The 21,481-nt window shown below is 27.8% G+C and overlaps 1 protein-coding gene across 1 annotated transcript; it reads left to right on the top strand.

Annotated features, from left to right (window-relative positions):
• Positions 1–2,694: 2,694 nt before the first annotated feature.
• LOC106678864 (Protein kinase, cGMP-dependent at 21D) lies at positions 2,695–17,316 on the top strand (the record flags this gene model as incomplete). Its single annotated transcript, XM_014417664.3, is given in 13 exon segments — positions 2,695–2,873; positions 5,367–5,509; positions 5,587–5,724; positions 6,391–6,560; positions 7,328–7,430; positions 9,341–9,476; positions 11,914–12,026; positions 13,433–13,643; positions 13,869–14,100; positions 14,766–14,932; positions 15,404–15,589; positions 16,224–16,290; positions 17,066–17,316. Coding segments are annotated over 13 exon segments (1,941 nt in total), but the record flags the coding sequence as incomplete, so codon positions are not given.
• Positions 17,317–21,481: the final 4,165 nt, after the last annotated feature.

Raw genomic sequence — 21,481 nt, 5'->3', positions numbered from 1 at the left:
ATCTTTTAGTACGTCCCATACAACATTTTTATGAAATGTTGCTTTTTAAAAAGCTATACCTCGAAAACTATTTAACGTAAATAACTCTATTAGGGCTCATATTTTAGCAAATTTACTCTTCTTTAAATGACGTTCTCTTAGGTTTTCTTGTGTTGTTCCTCCTTTTTGAGATATAGAGCTCCGAATGAAAAATTAGTTTTTTTGTTAGCGCTTTGAAACAGCCGCCATTTTTTATTCCCCCTACCTATACTTGGCAGACTCATCAATTTTGACTATTAATTATACATAGTTTTCATTAAAGTAATCCAAAATTAGGGTGAGATAACTGCCTTTTTTCTCCTCTTGGGCTCTTGTACTACTATATAGATATTTCACATAACGAACACTGATTTCTGCTGTTACGACGGACTAACTCCACAAACTTTTAATCGCTTATTTTTCGACTGCACTCTGTAGATCAACAAAGGTTAAATTTAATGAAAACCTGCATAACGCATGGAGATACATGGCCACTTAAGCAATCTGAAATCTTCGGAAAATACAAAAAAGAGCTGATGCACATCTCTAATATAGAGTTAGCTCAAATTTTATATTCATATGTACCCCAATTGTACCTCTTATATAATAACAATTAATTTAATTATGTTTTATTCTAGTTCAATATTTAATTCCCACATCTGCACTGTATTTATGTTCACTTATTTTTATTATCCATATACTTTTAATTTTTGTTATCTATTGTATTAAATAATTAGTTGTCTTCTCTAACCATAAGTTCTAATTGCATCAGTTTAGTTATTGTATTTTATACTTTATTTGTTCTTTGTTTTTTTGTTTCTGTTATCTTTTCTTTTAATATCTTTAGTATAGTACTATAACTTATTCTAATGTTAACGCAGCATTACATATATACAATATGCGATTTCGCATGGAGTATGTATATGTTTAAATAAACTCCTCCTGCATAGAGTTACTATGCAAGAGAAAATACATATATATTTACTATAATGTTAATTTAAGAAATCATAACTTTATTAAAATAATTAAAATAGCGGATTTGATTTTTAATTTTGTACCTCTAGAAATGTCACGACGCACATTGTGGTCGATACAATAATTAAAACATGGCGTCCCATTTCTAAGAAGCGATGATACATCCCACTTCTGGGAGGCATTAATTTCTGAAGACAATTTTTTCACTTCCTCCACGCTCGTAATTTCCTTTGTATTTGCATATGAAAATTGAGTATGAGGTGAACTAGTACTAGAACTAGAAGTGGTTGCAATCCACTGCACGGTCCAAACAAAGAAACTGAATTAATTTCTCTTTAATGAAAGTGGTGATATCTTCGGGTTCAACCACTTCACTTTCCTAGAAAAAATCTTCTAGAAGAAACAGAACATCTTTAAATTTTTATTTCAAATTGAAGTTTCAGTCCAAATATGTAGACTGTCCTCAATAATAAAATAGATTCTGAGATGTATAGAAAATGACTATTACAAAACAAATTTATAAAACAAAAGTAATATATAAAAAATACATGATTTAAAGATAATTAAAATGTTATGAAAATAAATAATAAGAACAATAGTACATTAGAGTAGGTGAATATATAATTATATATATATATATATAAGAGAGAAAACTAAAGTATTACATATACTCAATGAGGATTTATTAAGTTATTTTATTTTTCGAAGGGACTTTATAATATTTTCTGAACCTATACATGAAATACAACACATTATTTAACCTCTGTGAATCTAGAAGAAGAAAAGATTTCATAATTTTGAACAGAAATTGTATAAAAAATTGCTCAGTGATATAAATGTTAAAAAACATACAATAAAAGAAAAATAAATAAAAAAGGGAAACATAACAATAATAATATAAGAAAAATGCCTGAAGACCGACGAGTTGGACGAACCCCTAAGAAAAATGTACTATTAATGTGAAATTAATCAAAAGTTTTTAATGTATGAATGTAATTCACTGTCCCGAGGGAAAATAAAAACAGTAAATATCACAAAATGAGAATGTTTGTTACATCCTGCCCTGTTTCATTAATTTTTTTCTTAGAACTTCATTTATTATTTTTATTTTATCTGTATCTTTGTATCATCATTTTATTCTTTTTCTTTATTAATCCTTTTTCTTGTCTTATAATCATACAATAAATAAAAATTGGATAAACACCATATTTTTTTTATATTAAAAAATTATGTGTATTCTTTTTTTAATTAAGCTTTTTAGACTGAAATTTACAGTATCTAAGTATTGATCTGGTATTCGCTATAACCATAATGAAAATGAAGAAATAATTTTATTCTAGGACAAATGTCCTCTAAGAATAAATACATGGATTACACATTATAATTATTTGTCTGGCAAACATTTAGAAAGTTTCAGTATGCAGAATAAAATTACATTAAGATCTTAGGTTAGTTACAATTTATAATGGTAATTTATATATGGCTATTTATATATAAGATAAACTAGGATTTATTGTCATATCAACTAATAAAATACAGCATAACAACAATAGGTACTCTCTGTAACTGCATTGCTATAACAACTAAAGAATATAGTATAATAACAATTGACTATTGAATTATTTTAATTTTTCTTAAACAATATTTGACTAAATCAACTTGATATAATAAATGGCTTATCCTTACTTGACTTTGTTATAGAGTGTATTACAACAGACCGGAAGACTAAAGAATGATGAAGTTCTCGGGAGCCTTCATACTGCCCAGGGTATGGCTGGGCAGGGGCATAGTAACAAGAAGCAGGGGGTGTCTGGCGAGAGCTCTTCGTCTGTACTCAATGCTGGAACCATACAGATTACTAAACATGAGAAGGATTTCAGGTAAAGGGTTTATATATTTATTATTTATTTTTTGTTCCGTAGTATTTAAGTACATTTTTTTATGTATATTTGGAAGAAAGAGATATTTTCGACTTCGGAAATCATTGAGGGATATCGCTGCTTTGTAAAAATACTACTTCCAAAGTGATTAATCGGCAAGTGATAAAATATCAAATATTCATGCTCAGGGATATGCTGGAAAAAGTGAGAGAATATAGAGCTGAATTTTCTGTTCATCGGAGAATAAATAGGGAAGGATAATATGGAAGTAGGGAAGGATAACAGGGAAGTAAGAAATCTGGAGTTTGACTCGCTCTGAAATATTTATTCTCGCCTTGGCTCATAAGAAAAGATCATCAGAGAATTTGACATCCAGATTTGTGATCATATATTTAATAGAATAATCTAGCTGTTAATGTAAGCAGCTAATGTTGTTTTAATTTGAAGGTCCCTTGGCATATTAGGATAGGCCTTTGTAAAATTAGAGTAAGTAGCAAAGAAAGTAGACCAGGAAGTCAATAAGCAAAAGACTAAGCACTTGATTATTGGAGTGGCAGTTGATGAGAAGGATATGTAAATATTGGGGAGAATAATTTTGAGTACATTGTAGACTTTGTACACCTTGCCATCCAACTCCAAATTTCTAAAACAATGTTCAAGAAGAATCATGTTATGGTCTACTCAAGTATTTTAAGAGTAGAAGTTCATCTATGTATACAAGTATGCTGATGTAGAACCTGTTTTAAGATATGCTTTGGAATGTTGGACTTTAAAAAAGAAAGGTTTAACCTTCTATATTGCAATTTAAGAACTAAAAGTGAGTTCAAAGCCTTCTTTAAAAAGTTAAATTATACTAATGTATAATTAGATTTTTTTTTTTTTTTTAGTAATTTATTTATTGATATTTACAACTGTATACATATATACACATCAAGTAAATTTGCTGTAAGTGATATTATGACATGATAAAATCATGTGGAGAATCTACCCATTGATAGAACTCCAAAAACATTTCTAAAGGAGATCTCGAGGGCATCTTCTTTTCAGACATCTAGGAGGATTATTAGGTAGTGAAGGAGAAGCCAGGTTAGAAACGAGTTGGTTTGGGTGGTTGGGAAGTTTATTATGGAAGGATTGGTATCTGGTTCTGGCCAAATCGGCAACATAGGGGACATTGAGGTCCTGATGGATGATTTGATTTGTGACAAAGTAAGGAGCAATAAAGGTTTTACGAAGGATTTTGGACTGTAAGGATTAGATTCGAGAGGAATTAGATGGTTTAGTGGAGCCCCATAGCTCAACTCCGTATGTCCAAATAGGCCTTATAATAGTCATGTAGATCAGTCTTTTGTAATGGATTGGAAGTTTGGACCGTTTGTCTAGTAAATGCTGTAATAGTCGGAATCGACGAGCAGTTTCCTGTCTTTTCAGTCTTGTATGAGGATTCCATGTCAGTCGTTTGTCCAGATTTAGTCCTAAGTAACGGATCTGTTCAACAGGAATGAATGATTTTTTTTTTTTTTTTTTTTAAAGTTAGTTAAAAGAAATACTTAAATGAATATATAACTAACAATTTTCTAATTCATCCAATACATTATTCCCTTGTTTCACTCCTTCATATCTCTCTTATCTGCAACAATCGTTTAATCAACTAAGCAAATTAACAAAAATCATTAATAGATAGCAATACTTAGATAGAACAACACATAAAGCAGAAACAAAGCAGTCACAGCAGTAGAACAGTTTACAAAAAAAAAAAAAAAAAAGGTGCTGTTGTGGTCTACTCAAGTATTTTATGAGTAGTTTATTTATATATACAAGTATGCTGATATAAAACCTGTTTTAAGATATGGTTTGGAATGTTGGACTTTAAAAAGGAAGGGCTTAACCTTCTATATTGCAATGAAGAACTAACAGTGAGTTCAAAGCCTTCTTTAATAAGTTAAATTATACTGTAAAATATATATTTATATATTTTTAAAATTAAAATATATATTTATATACTGTATATATAAATATATATACATACTGTACCACATCATCATTAACAATGCCAGGTTAAATAGCAATCGGAGAAAGGCATTCTTTCTGACTAAGTCCCGACTTCTTTTCCAAGGATTTGATCATCCCTCATAAACCATGTACTCTACATTAGGAACCACTCATGCAAGCCCTTATCAATCACACCAACTTCCCTTTGAATTCCAGTTCTGTTATGATTTTCCAAAGACAGTTTTTATAGATGGTGTCGTAAGCAACTTTTTCTGGAGCTTTTTATTGTTATCAAGTCCAAAGTTACTCAGAGAGAGGTCGTGGCAACGTTTGTTAGTTTAAACGTTAAACTCATACATGTGAATCATAGTGCTCTAAAATTATAGTTAGTATATTTAATTGTTACAAAAACAACAGACATTTAAAACCACATAACATTTTCTGTTTTTATTTTACTATTCTCAGGTTTTAATTAATTGTATTTTTCTTTTTTATTTACAGGGCCAAACAACTAATAAAAACAGCACTGCTCGAAAATGATTTCCTGAGGAACATTGAACCGGGCCAGATGAGGGAAATCATTGATTGTATGTACCCAAGAGTCTGTGTCAAAGGCAGTTTTTTGATCAAAGAAGGAGAAGCTGGTAAATATTATTTTCATAATGATTTAAGTGTTATGAATGAGTCATAAGTTAACAAAAACATAAACAATTGTTTTCAGGAAGTCACCTTTATGTATCTGCATGTGGAGAGTTCGAAGTCATGAAAAATGGGGAGGTTCTCGGTAAAATGGGTCCTGGAAGAGCTTTCGGAGAGTTAGCTATTCTATATAACTGCACAAGAACAGCATCAATCAGGGGTATATTAATTATCCTTAAAGCATATATTTTATAATTATTTTATTAGATTTTTGATATTATGAGCCAATGAGAATGAAAATGGTGTAAGTCGCTTTTCATTAATTGCAAGAAATTTAATTTTATATAAATGTACTTAAATATATTATATAATATATATATTATTCAATTAAATAGTATGTATTATTGCCACTTTAATTCTCATACATTAATGCTTAATGCCAAAACATTTGTTTTTCACTTCAAACTTCAAACACCAAACTAAAAAAAAAAATCCTGTATTCACTTTTCTTGAATTCAATGGTTGACTTTGAAAATGTCTCTCTGGTAATAGCACTATCTGACCAGTGATGGTTTAAACTCATTAAATTAAATAATTTATTATAAATGTTACAAATATTAATTAGTTATATTGATTGAAGTATTATAATCATGTTAATATTTTCTTCCTGTATTTTTCTGGTTTCTTAAGAAAAAGATTTATTTAAACAAAACTTTAGTGAGTTCAACCAAAATGTCCATAGCCTTCCTGTTTCCAATTCTGACAATTCAAAACCCCATGCTCTTTATTATGTCAATTAATATCATTCCTAATGATCGTAATATTCTGACATTGAATTAGCTTGAAATAGATAGTATTAATAATTTACGTATGTTATTTTTTACAGTGCTCGAAACAGGTGAAGTATGGGTATTGGACCGGAGGGTTTTCCAGAATATTATGCAAAGGTCTGGTCTGCAGCGGAGGGAAGAAAGTATTTTGTTTCTCCGCAGCGTTCCGTTGCTCCAGAGATTAAACGAAGATGTGCTAAGCAAGATTGCAGATTCATTACAACTGGTACAAGTTTAAAAATACTTATTACTTTTTTAGTTAAGTTCTTGAAGTAAGTTATGTAAAATGTAAATTAGTGATATTCATTTATTGTTGATTTTATAAATAATGCTGGTACAAAATTTATGAAAACTGTTTAAAACCTAAAAACTACTTAAATTACTAGGGATAAAAAATTTATATGTGTTTACTGAATCCTTTTCATCTATCAAAATATTTTTAAGTGTCAGTTAGCTCATTAAATCAGGGGAAAAATATAAACAAACATAAAAATATAAAAACTGCTAGAAATATTATCCTTTGTATTTTTATTATTATTTTTAAAAACCTCTCCTATATATATTTTTTATCTTGCAGTTTTTGTACCTTTCATCAACTTACTTCAGTCCTGTGTATGGTATCTTAACATGGTATTTTGAAGGTACCAGGCACAAAAAAATCCTTCAATAATTGCTGGCTCACTTCACTGTATTGACACAGTGATTTTTTAACTTGTTCTTAAGTTTTGTTAGGCCTAATTTTTATTTTTTATTTTTTTAAATACCATAACTTTAACAGTTACTTTAAAAATCATGTAATGTGTCGTTGAAATACTCAGCTGATAAGCCCAAACCCTTTGAGCCATTATGACCTCTCAGGCCTCAGAATGGGTCTTTTTCCTCTTACTATTGTGGTTTTTCGGACCACTTGCAAAATATAAGATTAAATATCATATAACTTAAAAGGATAGAGTTTCCGAAAATTTACATTTTTTATTTTATTTTTTTATTTAGGAATTTTATCCTGGAGGTCATTACATCGTACGCCAAGGAACACCAGGAGACACATTTTACTTATTGAGCGGAGGAAATGTTAAAGTGACAAAGAAATCAACAGGTATTTTTCTTAAAATATTTTTAAAATGCAATAAAAAATGTGCTGTAGAAATCTGTTTATCTGGAATAGTGTCTATTCCAGATAACACGAAATATCAAACAAGTGATTATATGATTAATAAATCAAAAAATTTTCGTATTTATGGTAACCTGCAGATAAATGTGAATATTTACATAACTATGTAATACATATCACTACTTAGCTTTAATAGTGGCAAATCTAAAAAAAATATTTTTATTTTTTTTAATTGGACATATTCCAAAGATAGTCACGCATACTTGGGTAACTTTCTCTACTGGGGTCATCCTACAGACTGTCCTGAAGGTAGTAGGGTTGTTACAATCTATAGAATACCTAAAATACAAAGAGAAAAAAAATGGACCACTATTTAAGCAAATTAGTGATATATAGGTTAATGTAATTTCAAAAGTTTTAATATTTAATCAGATATTTTAGTTTAGCATTTTTTCTTGTGACAATCCTTAGTGACCATTTTATTTTAAATACATCTTCAAGTATGCTGCAAATTTTAAAACAACCTGGAATAAAATTGTTTATTGCTGGCAAGAAATTAATTATAATATGGTAAGTTTATCTTAATTAATTCTGTGGATTCTACTCTATTTAGGAGTAGATACTTGTTATGGGTGGTAATCAGTAATTCATAAAAAAAAGTTGAAGTTCAGTAAAATCACCTAGTCTGAATTATCACCAACCCAATCCATCATTTTTTCAATGGTTAGTGAGTTAGGTTAGCAGAATAATGCCAGATACTCAATTTAGGTTTGATTTATTTATCCATACAGATAAACCCATTTACATATACATATAAATACAAATTATATATAGTACATTAATATATGGAACAAATAAGACATAAATTGCAATTTCAAGCACTTGGATGGAATATGATATTTTATATATTATATAATATCATTTATATAAAAAATAATATAATGTGAAAATAAATAGGGATATTATTTAGATAAAAATGAAAGCAATAACTAATATAAAACAGTTTTAGTTCCTTATTAATATATCATTTACTGCAGTAAATTGCAACAAACAGTTTAAAGTAACATCAATTAAAATTATTTGAAATTTGGCATTGTTTATTTTTTAGTTGAAAATAAACTCAAATGAAACAATATCATTTGGCAATGAGTTGACATTATCTTCATCCTTGGTAAACTGGAAAACTTAATGTTATTTCATTTGTGAGAAGTTATTTCAAAAATCGAATGTTGTCTGGTTTGATAAGGAGGTACAGGAATGACAAAATCTTTGTGAAGGTCAGGATGATCAACAATATAATTTGACCGAGACTGTATCTTTCAAATTATGATCCTCATTCTAATAAAGCCCACAAATTTCGTCATTTATACTCTATCTCCAGACTATTTTCTCCAAATTTATCTTAGAAATTAAATAAAGTATTAATATTTTTATTTTGTAGAATAATTTAAAATCAGATTAAAATTTGTAAAATTTACAGGTCAGCCAAAAAACGCACATAAACAAACTACAAACATTTAAATCAAAAACACTGATTATATGATCTACATGGTATGTCAGTAACAGAACTCTGTACATATACCTACTGTACAAGACTACATTAAAATATCATATAAGACATTTCATGAAAAACTCTATCACCACACTAATATAATAGAACAAGACATGGCTACCATGAATATTCCTGACAACACATAATGTAGACTAATAAGTAAAGGAACTGCAAGTACCAATGAGTACCAATCTTTATCATGCCACTCATGCTATTGCAATGTTGCAGATATTATATTTGCTGGTTGTCTTTAATCTGAAGGCAAGTGTGAATTAATAGAGTAAAAAAAAAATGTATATGTCACTTTTATTTTATTATTACCTGATTATCTACAAAATTTTAGATGGAACTGAAGAAGAAGTCAGAAAATTATCGAGAGGAGATTATTTTGGAGAACAAGCCCTGCTTAAAGAAGATTCGAGAACAGCCAATGTCATCGCACTATCACCTGGAGTAGAGTGTTTAACACTTGACAGAGAGTAAGTTGCATTTAATAATTATCGACCCTATTGCCTACCTTATCTATATATCTTATTATGTTACCTAAAATACTATTTTTTTAGGATGTCATTATTATCAGTAAAGAAAGAGACAGTTTGTTAATAATGATTGACTGAGTTATAATTTACTTATTAAATTTTATTGTACTATAATTTATAATCACACAGTAGAATCCTGTACCCACGATATCAGAAACTCAATTGATCCCAGAAGCTGTCTAAGATATACTGAAATCATATGACACTACATAACATTAGTTGGGTGCATTTTAAAAAAAAATTACCAAGTAAATTTAAAGCCCAAAGTTTGGTTTATTATTAATTTAATTTTGTTTCTCTGACTTTCTTTTGTTATTTTATCAAATCTTGAGTCTTTTTATTTATTTTTTCTGTGTTTTCATTAAACATTAGAGAGTTAATTATTTCTTTTTTAAATACCAGATATTTTAGTTTGTATATATATTTTATTATTTTATAACACATTTATATTTCTGTAATGTTTTAATATTATTAAATTTGTGTATCATTTGGAAAGTATATTTTCTTTTCTGTATTATTTTGGTTCTTTAGGGGTTTTTTGTTTTCAGGCTCTCTGTATATTTTAAAACCCAATCCAGTCTCTCTGGGTTTTTTTCTCTGGGAAAGAGATTTGTATATTTTCATTTACAAAAAGGCCCTCGCCTCAAAATTTATTTAAATACACATTTATTTTAATTTTAAATACATAACAAAGTATTGTTTTAAGCATTGTTAATATTAAATTGAATGTATTTAAATTTTGTCATTTCTAATACAAATACATCATTTATGCTTAGTAAAAATTGTATTAAATTATTAAAAGTGAGGCTTCTGACTTTGTTGGAAAAGGAGGCTATTTTTGGCTTATTGCATTATTGTAGTTCATGTGAACATTGTGATGCATTTTTTTTTTTTTGTAGACGTCCTTATGAAACCTTAACTCTTATAAAACTCAAACATAAAACATATATAAAACTCAGTAAGTCACAAAATTTATAAATGGAATCTTAATATATACTTTCAAAACACTTAATAACATAAATAACCAATTTCAAATATTGACCATATTCAAATTTTTATTACTGAAAAATTAGTTGCACTTAAAAATCAACTTATAATTTGTATGTTTTGTTAAAAAGTACATAATATATCAAAAGTTATATTACAATCAATGCCGTTTGCTTTCCTTTGAATTCTACTGATAAGAGAACAGTAAGTTTAATTATTTTCATGTAACTGATAGGTTCAGTCTACTGCAGTGTTAACTCCTAATTTTTTCATTTTTTTTATTTTATTGTAATACAAAGTGTGATTTATGGTAGTTTTAGGTGATTATTAGCTCTCTATCCAACAAACAATTTTTGTGCACATTCTTTTCACAAATGTCATTAATATCAATAATTTTTCAATTAATTCTCATACCATACATTGTAGAAAATATGCATTGTACAGAATAATTCTATAAAAATTAATCTTGATAAACTGGGTCATACTATAATTAATAATGAAAACCGAAATTTATGTACCATTTCTCTTATATGATAAACTGATTGTAATACTGAACTTGAAAAACCTTCAAATTCTTCTTTTTGAGATTATAAAAAGCTAATTTTTTGTAACTTGCTCTGTGAGACAAAATCTCATCTGAGATTTATTTATTTTCTTTTAACTTTTGAGGTTTTCTGAAGAACTAATTTAAAGTCATCAAATGACTCACATTCACAGAAGTAATTATGAAAAATGTATATTTCGTGTCATTCAATCTAATCTTTTTTGAAACACAAATCACAGGGAGACTACCAAATTTAGCATGAGTAATCTTAAATTTTTAAACAAGATGAAAAACTATTTCTTTGTGTTGTACTACTTTCATATTACACCTTATTTGCATTACTTGCAACTATATTTCCTGTTGGTTCCCTATAATTGTTTAAACAAATTTTGAAAGACTGAACTTATATCACTGTCCCAGTTTGACTGTTTAACATATCAAAAAATGGTTATTTTGAGATATGCATGTAATCTTTACAATAAGGGTAAGATCTATACAGTAAAACACAAAATCATACTAAAACATGTCATAAAATTTGAGTAAAATTTTTCGATATATATTACAATTTTGAACTGTATACCTTTATTGCTAAAATTACATTCATTTCTCAAAATAACCATTTTTTTAGATGTTACATTGTCGAACTGGAGCACCAATATATACCTTAATAGTAAAAACTTTTCTTCTTCATTAATGATAATTTTAAAAGCAATTGAATTAGAAGAGATAGCCATGAAAATGGGAATATAAGTGGTAGTTTCTTATTAATTATCATCACATATTTGTATTATTTGATGTATGTCAGGGGAAACATTAATAGATTAAGAAGCTATATTCTACTTACAGGTCATTCTTGTTATTGATTGGAGATCTTAGTGAGCTCCAAGATAAAGACTATGGGGACAAAAATAAAGTTTCTCGACCTCCGAGCCGAGATAGCTTTACAGACAGTGAAACTGGTAAGTATTCCCCTATTAAGTATGTATCCTCTCAATTTTATGCAGAATTAAAGTAGCTATAGGCTTCCTATCATATTTCCTGGAATCCTTCTTTCAGCATGTTAACCAATTCCTTCTTCCATCATAATTGTATTATATTATTCTTTATTATCAATTAATTTTTTTGTTCTTTTTATTTGTTACCCTAAGGCTCTGAAACCCATCTATTATTTTTGTAGTGTTATTCTAATGTGACCTGTCCCAGAATAAATAAAGAATTTCTTATTATTATAATTATTAAATCTGAAAATAGGTAAAAATTTTATTTAATTTGTGTTTCAATCAGTTTTCATCATTCAATTCTGATCCTATTTAAATAAAATATTTTAGAACTAGGTCTGTGGGATCTACTGTACGATCATTTTAGAAAGCTTGAGGACTTTCATAATAAATACAGATTAGGATTAAAACACCAGGGCCTTGTTTCATAATGAGAGCTAATAGTATTAGTTCAAAATACAAGTATAGAAACAACGTGTTAATTACACTAATACTTTTTTTTTCATAATAGGGAGGACTATTACAGTAGTGATATTACAGAAGTTAAAAAGTACTAACGTACAAGTTACTATTGTACAAGTCAGTGTAATTGTATTAAGTTAAATCAGCAAAACTAATAGTATTAGTTTGTAGTTTATTATGAAACAGGCCCCAGGTTGATTTTGTGGTTTTCCCTATTCCCTATTCTAAACCTCTTTATTTCATTCAATAGAAGGTCACCAAGGTGATCATATTGAAAAATACAGGTCAAGCCTTCTTCCATGAATTATGATTTAAAAACAAACAGAGCGAAAAATTAGAATCCTCAATATACTACAGTACCTAAATATTATATTAAGTCTATGTCACAACTTAATCAGAATTGATTAAGTTCGAATTTCATCTTAGTCTCATAGTTCATGCAGTTTATTACTACCCTCAATATATATTTTATCTATTATTTAGCATATCCTATTTTTCTTTCTGGGTTTGGATACTTCCAGCATCTAGGCAGATGTTATTTACATAAGTGCCGATATGGTTACTGTAGAAAATGATGTTTTCTTTAAATTTTAAATTAAACAATTTTGTTAGAAAACAAATTAAGTGTGGCAAACACTGTTTATATATATAATCACAAAATTATTTTCTTATGAAGTTTATACTTTATTATGGTCCTTATTATTTGACTATTCTCTAATAAAGCCCATCTATTATTCAATTAAAATTTATTTTCTACATCTTTTCTTCAATATTCACTAAAAACTCATAAGAAAAGATAATTAAAGTGGAATTTTAAAGATCCTTACGAATCATCAGTATGATTTACTATCGCATACTATTCTAAACTTTATTAGTAGCTCTGAAAGCCTAATTATTGGTTTTAGAGTATGAAGAACTGGACCTCGAAGACCTGGATATAGTAGCTACGTTAGGAGTTGGTGGTTTTGGGAGAGTGGAACTAGTCAAATCAAAACAAGGAGCTGTTTACGCATTGAAATGTATGAAGAAGTGCCATATCATCCAAACCCATCAAATTACTCATGTCTTCAGCGAAAGAGACATCTTGTTTTCTGTCCGTTCTCCTTTTGTTTGCAGGTAAAATTGTTAGCCTATTTTTTCAAATATTTTTTATTTGTAGCCTCATGGTTAATAGCAATATTAACTTTTTATGATAACCTCAACAATTGAAAGAATGTAAAATAATTAATAATCTTATAAAATTAGTTTATAAAATAAATTTTATTCAGAAATTCACAGTTCAATAATCAAATAAGATAGAGCTATTAGATTTCAATTTGAGTAAAACAATTTCCTTTACAGACTCTTTCAAACATTCAAGGATAATAAATATGTTTATCTCCTGATGGAACCCTGCTTGGGAGGAGAAGTTTGGAGTTTACTCAGAGATAGAGCATTTTTTGATGACTCGACTGCATGCTTCATCACTGCATGTGTCGTAGAAGCCTTGGACTATCTACATCGAAGGAACATTGTCTACAGGGATCTAAAACCTGAAAATTTGATGTTAGACAATCAAGGATTTGTCAAAATGGTAAATATTGTAATTTATATAGAATTTTAGGTGAAGGAATGTTAGTAATTAAAAAGTTTACTATCAAAAGTAAAGGTTTTTTATACAAATTAAAAATATATGCAGTTTATTTCAAAATTTAAATTTCCTCACTGTCAAATAAATGTAAAAAATAATTTTTAATTAAAATTTAACTTATGTAGGTGAAATGCTGTCACAATAATTTTTTATTTACCGATAAATGATTAAACATGGATAAAAGAAAATCATATTAAAATTGTAATCAAGATTTTTTAAAATTAAATGAAAAAGTGAAAAAAAAGGTTAGTTTGACTAAAATTATTAAACCTGGGAAGAATAGCGTGCAAAAAAAATTAATTTTTGGATGTGAGGTATAAATTTGTAGTTAAAATCGTTCTTGAATGGCCAAAATGTTTGATACAACTCATTTTATTTAAATTATTATTTTTCTATGAATTTTTAAGTTATTTTTTCAGTATCATGTGCAGTGGCTAGACTAAAGACGCCTAAAATAACTATTTAGATTTAGAAAACATTTTGTATCAATCATCAGGCTCAAACCAATTTCACATGAAAAATTAATAATTATTTTAGTTACCAGGGTTAGTAATAAATTGCAAAGTAAATGATACAGCTTTGAATCAATGTTTTTTTATTATTTTTAGGTCGATTTTGGATTTGCAAAAAAATTACCATCATGCAGTGCCAAGACTTGGACGTTTTGTGGAACTCCTGAATACGTTGCTCCAGAAGTCATTCTAAACAGAGGCCATGATAAAGCTGTTGACTATTGGGCTCTTGGTATCCTAATGTTTGAGCTATTAACTGGCATGTAAGTATGAAATATACATGTATTTATGGTATTGGCAGTAATTATAATGAATTATTAAAAATATTCATGAATAAATGTAATTATCTACTAATTGTTTTAATAAAATGAGCATAACCATTCCAAAACAAACTCACCTTTTTTAATTGTATTAAATCAAGCCTAAATTTCTTTATTTATATATATATTTTTTTCTATGATTATGTTATAAAATAGCTTTAGGTAGGAAAGTATTGTTTACATAGTGAATTTTGAAATTGTATTTCCTCTACCCTAAAATTGAATTTCACTGTTAAATTTTTTTGAAATAAGTATATACTCTTAGTAAATAGCTAAATAATAGCAAACATTTTTTACCAAGATTATAGGAAAAACTTCATGATCATTTTTTACTTAATTTAAGAAATATATTTTAGTAAGATTTATGTAAATATTAACAAAGCAATGTTTAAACATTTATTTTTCATTTTTCAGACCTCCATTTTCTGCTAATGATCCAATGAAGATTTATAACCTAATTCTAAAAGGCATTGACAGTGTCGACTTCCCAAGAAACATTACAAAGACAGCACAAAACCTGATTAAAAAGCTTTGCAAGGAACTTCCAGGAGAAAGATTAGGTTGCCATCATGGAGGAATATTGGATATTAAAAAGCACAAGTAAGTTTAATTTACTTTAAGTGCTCATTTCAATTTTGTATGAATTCATTAAAATCAGTTAAATTAGTTCTTAATATGCTGCATGTTGTAATATGATGTACCTAGTTGTATTATGTTCACCCCAAGATATGATTGTGATGTTTTAGATGTAAATATTCAAACAAAACCAAACTATGAATAGTTAATTTACATATCGAGAAAATATTAGGTTTTTTATCACACTGAAATACCCATTGGTATCCAAGATTTCACTCCACAAATCATTATTCATAACATATTATCACAAGAATATTAGCATTTACATTAAATTTAATATTTTTTAACAACAAAGTATAGAGTAAGAAGCCTTCTAGATGACTTCGTCTATTAAACAATCTAATATTAGTAGTCGTATTTTTTTTTTATGATTTTAAATTAGATTTTTTTATTAAAAAAAGAAAGGATAACCTTTAAACACTATTTTCTACTTTAGAATAGAAACAGATTGTTTTTTGTAAAATTATTATTTAAAATACAATTAACTTTCCTGTTGTCAATTAGGTATTATAATAAATCTATAAATATAATGAAGATATAGAATAAATAAAATATAATGAATACAAAGTAATATTTTTAATTTTTCTTTCTCTTACAGATGGTTTCAAGGATTTGACTGGAATGGTCTCGGTTCTAGAACTGTAACTCCACCAATAATACCAAAGGTGATTAAATTATACTTTAAATCTTTTTACAGTAAATATATTTTATAGTAAAGGATCATACATATTGCTTAGGAAAATTTTTTCTTCAACTTTTTATTATGTTAAACATAAATAAATATAAAAATTAAAAATTAAATAATTTTGAAGCTTTTCACTACTTCATTAACGTTTATTATAACAAACTTTGGAGGTTTTGATTTTATTATTAGAGAGGCCCGTCTGAAGGGCAACAGGAAATGCAACTAGAAATTTTATTGCACTCCTTATTTGTAAAATAAAAAATGGACCAACATATATATTGATTTTTTCGAAGTACATTGATAGGCACATGTGTTTTTCATTGTTCCCAGTTTTAAAAGTTCCCACATTAAAACTTCAAAAAAGTCTAATTCCCTCTAAAAATGTATTGCCCCATAAACAGACCATATCACCTAAATTTGGTATTCACCTCTCTTCTGTGCACCATCAGCTGGGACTAGTATTTATGTAGATTGTTATCAGAGAAAGTTTGTTATCAAATAGTTTATTTTTGAGAAACCATTTAAGTAAAAATATAAAGCAAGATTTAAATAGTCATTCCTAGGTTTTGAAACACACTCCTAATGTCAATATAGAACTCTCCTATCTCTCTTAGTTATCAAATTCCATCTTTCCTTCATCTGCTCTATTCTTGAATGCCCAAGATGATTTAATATATATTTTTTTTGTATTTTAGTATAAACTTTCCGAACAAACCTGTTTCAATTATTAATAAATTTTTATTTAATTTTTTCAGCTGAATGGCCTGACAGATACTTCATATTTTGATAAATTTCCTAAAGAAACAGATTTCCCTCCAGATGAACTGTCAAATTGGGATCAAGACTTCTGACATCCCAGCCAGCTTTATTTTCGCTAAAGCACTATAACTTTGGGGCTTCCACTAATGTCATATTATTTATATAATGTGATTTGTATATATACTTTACATGTATTATATTTTTTGTACGTATGTAATATATAATAAATAAAACTAAACATTCCGTACTAACAGCATTATTATTTGTTACAATCCTCTTTCACCTCTTTAAAATAAAATTCTTTTATTTATAACTGATAAGTTTTATATTTGGGTTTATGAAGTATACCAAAGCGTAAGTATTTTAATTTACAAAAACATTAGTTAAAAGTAAGATTCATATTTTATTTGAAATTTCAAAAAATCCTTTTGAGACAGTGAGTGCATCACATAGGTGGAATAATTTAATTATGCAAAACCTTCATAATAATTATTTTTATGAAATTTTGTTTTTAAAAATAGTTTCTCCATTACTGTAAATTTTGTGAACAACATGAAATTCAAACCAGAAATGGCATAGTTGAGGAAGAAGTAAATGCATGAGGATTTCCTTGGAAAGTTCAAGGAAATTTCTAGAGAAAATAGAAGGTGGTGGCATTCACTTAAAGATCACCTTATGCTTTATTCCTTTTCTAATCACTAGCACCCATCCATGTGATTTAAAATGTCTATTATCAGGATAATATTTTTGTAACTTATATCAAACATTAATTTATTTTTAAGTAATAAAATTAATGCTAACAGGCGACATGCTGATTGAGGATCTCCTGTATGTGATGTGTGAGCCTTGGGTTGAGCACCCCTGATCTAAGTAAAAAAACTATGGCCTAAATAAAAATTAACAGCTTTCCTTTTTTAAATTAATATCTTGTGTGATTTTCTTTTTTTCTTTCCACTCACACTGTGATATCATGTTATAGTTGTTTTTAAATTCAACAATTTTGATTAAACAACCCTTTTTGATTAAATTACATACATAACAAACTCTCTAAACAACAATGTTCCATACTCCAGGTTCATTTCCAAGTTCTTCATTCAAAAAGCAGTTAAAATCCATCATAATCTTATTTTAATTTATTGCATATAATTCTTTTATTATTAATGTAATTATGATTAATTTCCAATAATTTAAAAGTTTTTTCTCTTTTGCTACAGTTATATACTCTTTATTTAAAAATAAGTCCAAATTTCTTCTAATTAATTAAAATATTTTAGTTTATTTACAAGCTGGAGAAATAATTATGCTGAAGAAATGATGGTAAATTTACTTATTTAGCCCAGTTTATTTTAAATGACAAAGTTTACATTTCATTATTTAAAGTTTTATCTTAAATAATTTAAGTTTAATATTTAAAGTTAATAATATTTAAAGTTAATAAAAATAATAAGTAAGAGAGTGCTGTATTAATAATAAAATTCAAACTTATGAAAATATGATTAAAAAGTTACACAAAAGCTGGAAAATAGCAGCTCTAATTTAACATAGTTTTCCTTTTTTTTTTTAGCCTAAAGTATGTATAGTAAATGTTTCTAAATGATAACTGTTTATTTATCAAGTTTACAAATATAAAATATTGTGAATTTAATGAAATTAAACAATAAAATGGACTTTAGTACGTAATAACTGACATAAAGTGCGAAAAAAATGCAGAATATGTAGTTGATTATAATTAAAATGAAAAATAAGCTATAGTTTGGTTTGATTTCAAAAACTGTCAAAAGGTAGCAGCACTAATCAAGAAAGCAGAAAATAGTAGTTCCTATAAGCGCCACAAGAGGCCAGCACCATCCAGACATGAACTTTTTAGCCCATCCAGCTCGAAAATTTTATTTTATATTAGGAGAGTAGAAGCTTACAGGAGCTCAAATAACCGGGTCAGTGACTATAGCCTAGTCTGTTGAGCTCCTGCGGCCTCCCACTTTCCTATTACAAAATAAAATTTTTCGAGCTGGATTTTACTACGAAATCCATGTCTGGATGGTGCTGGCCTCTTGTGGCAATAATTAGAACTATTATTATTTCCTGCTTTCTTGATTGGTGCTGCTATCTGTTGACAGTTTTTTAAATTAAACGAACTGTACCTTCTTTTTCTTTTTTTTTTTAATTTTTACTAACAACATATACTGAATTTTTTTTCGCTAGATGTGAGATTTTATGTATTATACTCCGTTTTACTGTCCTGTTTGTTTAAATTTAAGCTTTTAGTTTCAATTATGCCTAAAAATAGATAAAAATATTTTCTTGTTTTCTGAATAAATAAAATTAAATATTTTTTTTCCTTTTGAATTAAACCCATGCATTTTACCTCTTGTAGTAGAAAAAATGAGTTAACATAAAGTAGTATAATGCAGGTTTTAAAGCAAAGATTTTTCAGTTCATCTTTATGATTAACAATGAATTATTTCACTTCAAGAGGGAGGGAATTTTATAAGGAAACAACTTGTATAAACAAAAATCTTATCTTTTGCAGCAGATTTATAACATGGATATTGTAAAATTCTAAAAATAAGAGGGAAGCAAAATCAATGATTCAATTACAGAGAAGCATTCGTTTAAATTAGAGGAGTTTAAAAATGTAATTTTAATAATGTGAGTTTTTGGATGAAAATAAATCCCAAAAATTAAAGGTGACGTTAACTGTGGAAAACTTACTTCAACTTCAAAGGAGTGGTTCATGAGCCACTATAGTTTAACATAGAAATCAATTGATGCTGTCATACACTGTAAAACTATCAAAGCCAGGAAAAACAAGAAACCTATGGGGTATAAATAGGGAGTAAACATAATGAATAATTTAGTAATTTTAAGCTTCTATTATAGGATCGCTGACTTTTTCCTTCTTTTGATCGTGAAGTACGATGAGGACATTATAAGTATTGAGCTAAACTGATTGAGAGTAAAAGGGTTAATAATATCTAATAAGATCTATTGTAGACCATGAGTGAAGAAGCATCAACTTATGTTAAGTTTTAAAAAAAATTATGATTTCTTTTTCAATTGTTCAGTTAAAGTTATGTTTTTGTGAAAAATACTCAGTAAATGGGATGTTTAGTGAATTAATACCCTGTCAACATGATTTTAAAGTTTTATTTCTAGCTTTGAGTAAATCTTTTCATGATACAAAATCTAAAGGACAGCAGAAAAGCCAGCAAGTGATTACTAAACGACAGATGAGTATCCAAACACCCCATTAGTCTACAAAATAAAAATTTGTTCAATCTTTGGATATTCTTCGAATTTAATTTTAGGATGCATTCTGCTACACTATAAAGTATACAACTTGATAAATAATCAGACTATATTCTTCAGATTATGGGATTAAAATAGTCAGGTTTAAAAAGGATTTAGTGAATGACATAAATTCTTCCTTATTAAAAAACAATAGTTTATTTCATATCATCAGCAACATGTTTATGGTTTTGTTGAATTTGTTTTTTAGCAGCCTGAAGATGGGGGAAATCTCCCGAAACGTTGCTGATGATATGAAATAAACTATTGTTTTTTAATAAGGAAGAATTTATGTCATTCACTAAATCCTTTTTAATTCCATAAGACTCTTCCAGTAAAAGGATTATTAAATTTAGTCAGGTTTATTTAAGTGAATGTTTTGCAAGGTTATTTAAAAATTAAATGTGTAATATATATATTACTGAACGTTGCTTTGCTTTATTAGTGGCATATTTAAAAAAAAATTGTTTCATAGATAATTGACTATATGTGAATTTGAAGATGGTCAGGGGGGTTCTGCAGTCCAGAACAAAAAAATTTTCAACTATTTATTTATTGCTGACATTTCGACCCACAATGAAGGTCTTCATCAGAGCTAAAATAAAAAGAAACAAAGATTGATAGTCAATGTAAGGAGAAAAGAGCGACACTAAACAGATGTACAGGTGGAGAGGTATGGAAACTAGAAAAAACGTAAAAGATAAATACAAAAAAAAAAATTATTAGCTAACATAATAAAGAGTAATAAACTTATGTCAGATAATTCTTTTTGCATTTATCTTTATCCTCATTACATTAATTAAGTTTTTGATCATTTGTATACCCTCACCACATCTGTTTTATGTAACTCTTTTACTCTTACCTTGACTCAACCTTCTTTGTATCGTTTCTATTTTAGCCCTGATGAAGAACTACATTGTAGGTCGAAACATCACTAGTAAATAAATAGTTAAAAATTATTTTCTTCTTGAACGCGGCCCAGACCATCTTCCTCAATTTTTATTTTGTATTTGACGCATCCTGTAAATTGTATCATAGGTTGAAGTTAATTCTAGACAGTCCTAATAGCTTTTATATAGTCTCTTATGACTAAATAATATCTTGGGAATATGTATTATATATAT

Source organism: Halyomorpha halys, unplaced genomic scaffold (genome assembly GCF_000696795.3).
Source record: "Halyomorpha halys isolate HHAL.00 unplaced genomic scaffold, Hhal_1.1 Scaffold164.1, whole genome shotgun sequence".
In the NCBI taxonomy this organism is placed as follows: domain Eukaryota; kingdom Metazoa; phylum Arthropoda; class Insecta; order Hemiptera; family Pentatomidae; genus Halyomorpha; species Halyomorpha halys.
The sequence above is the reverse complement of the archived record's forward strand: the minus strand, read 5'-3'. Positions and strand labels throughout refer to the sequence as shown.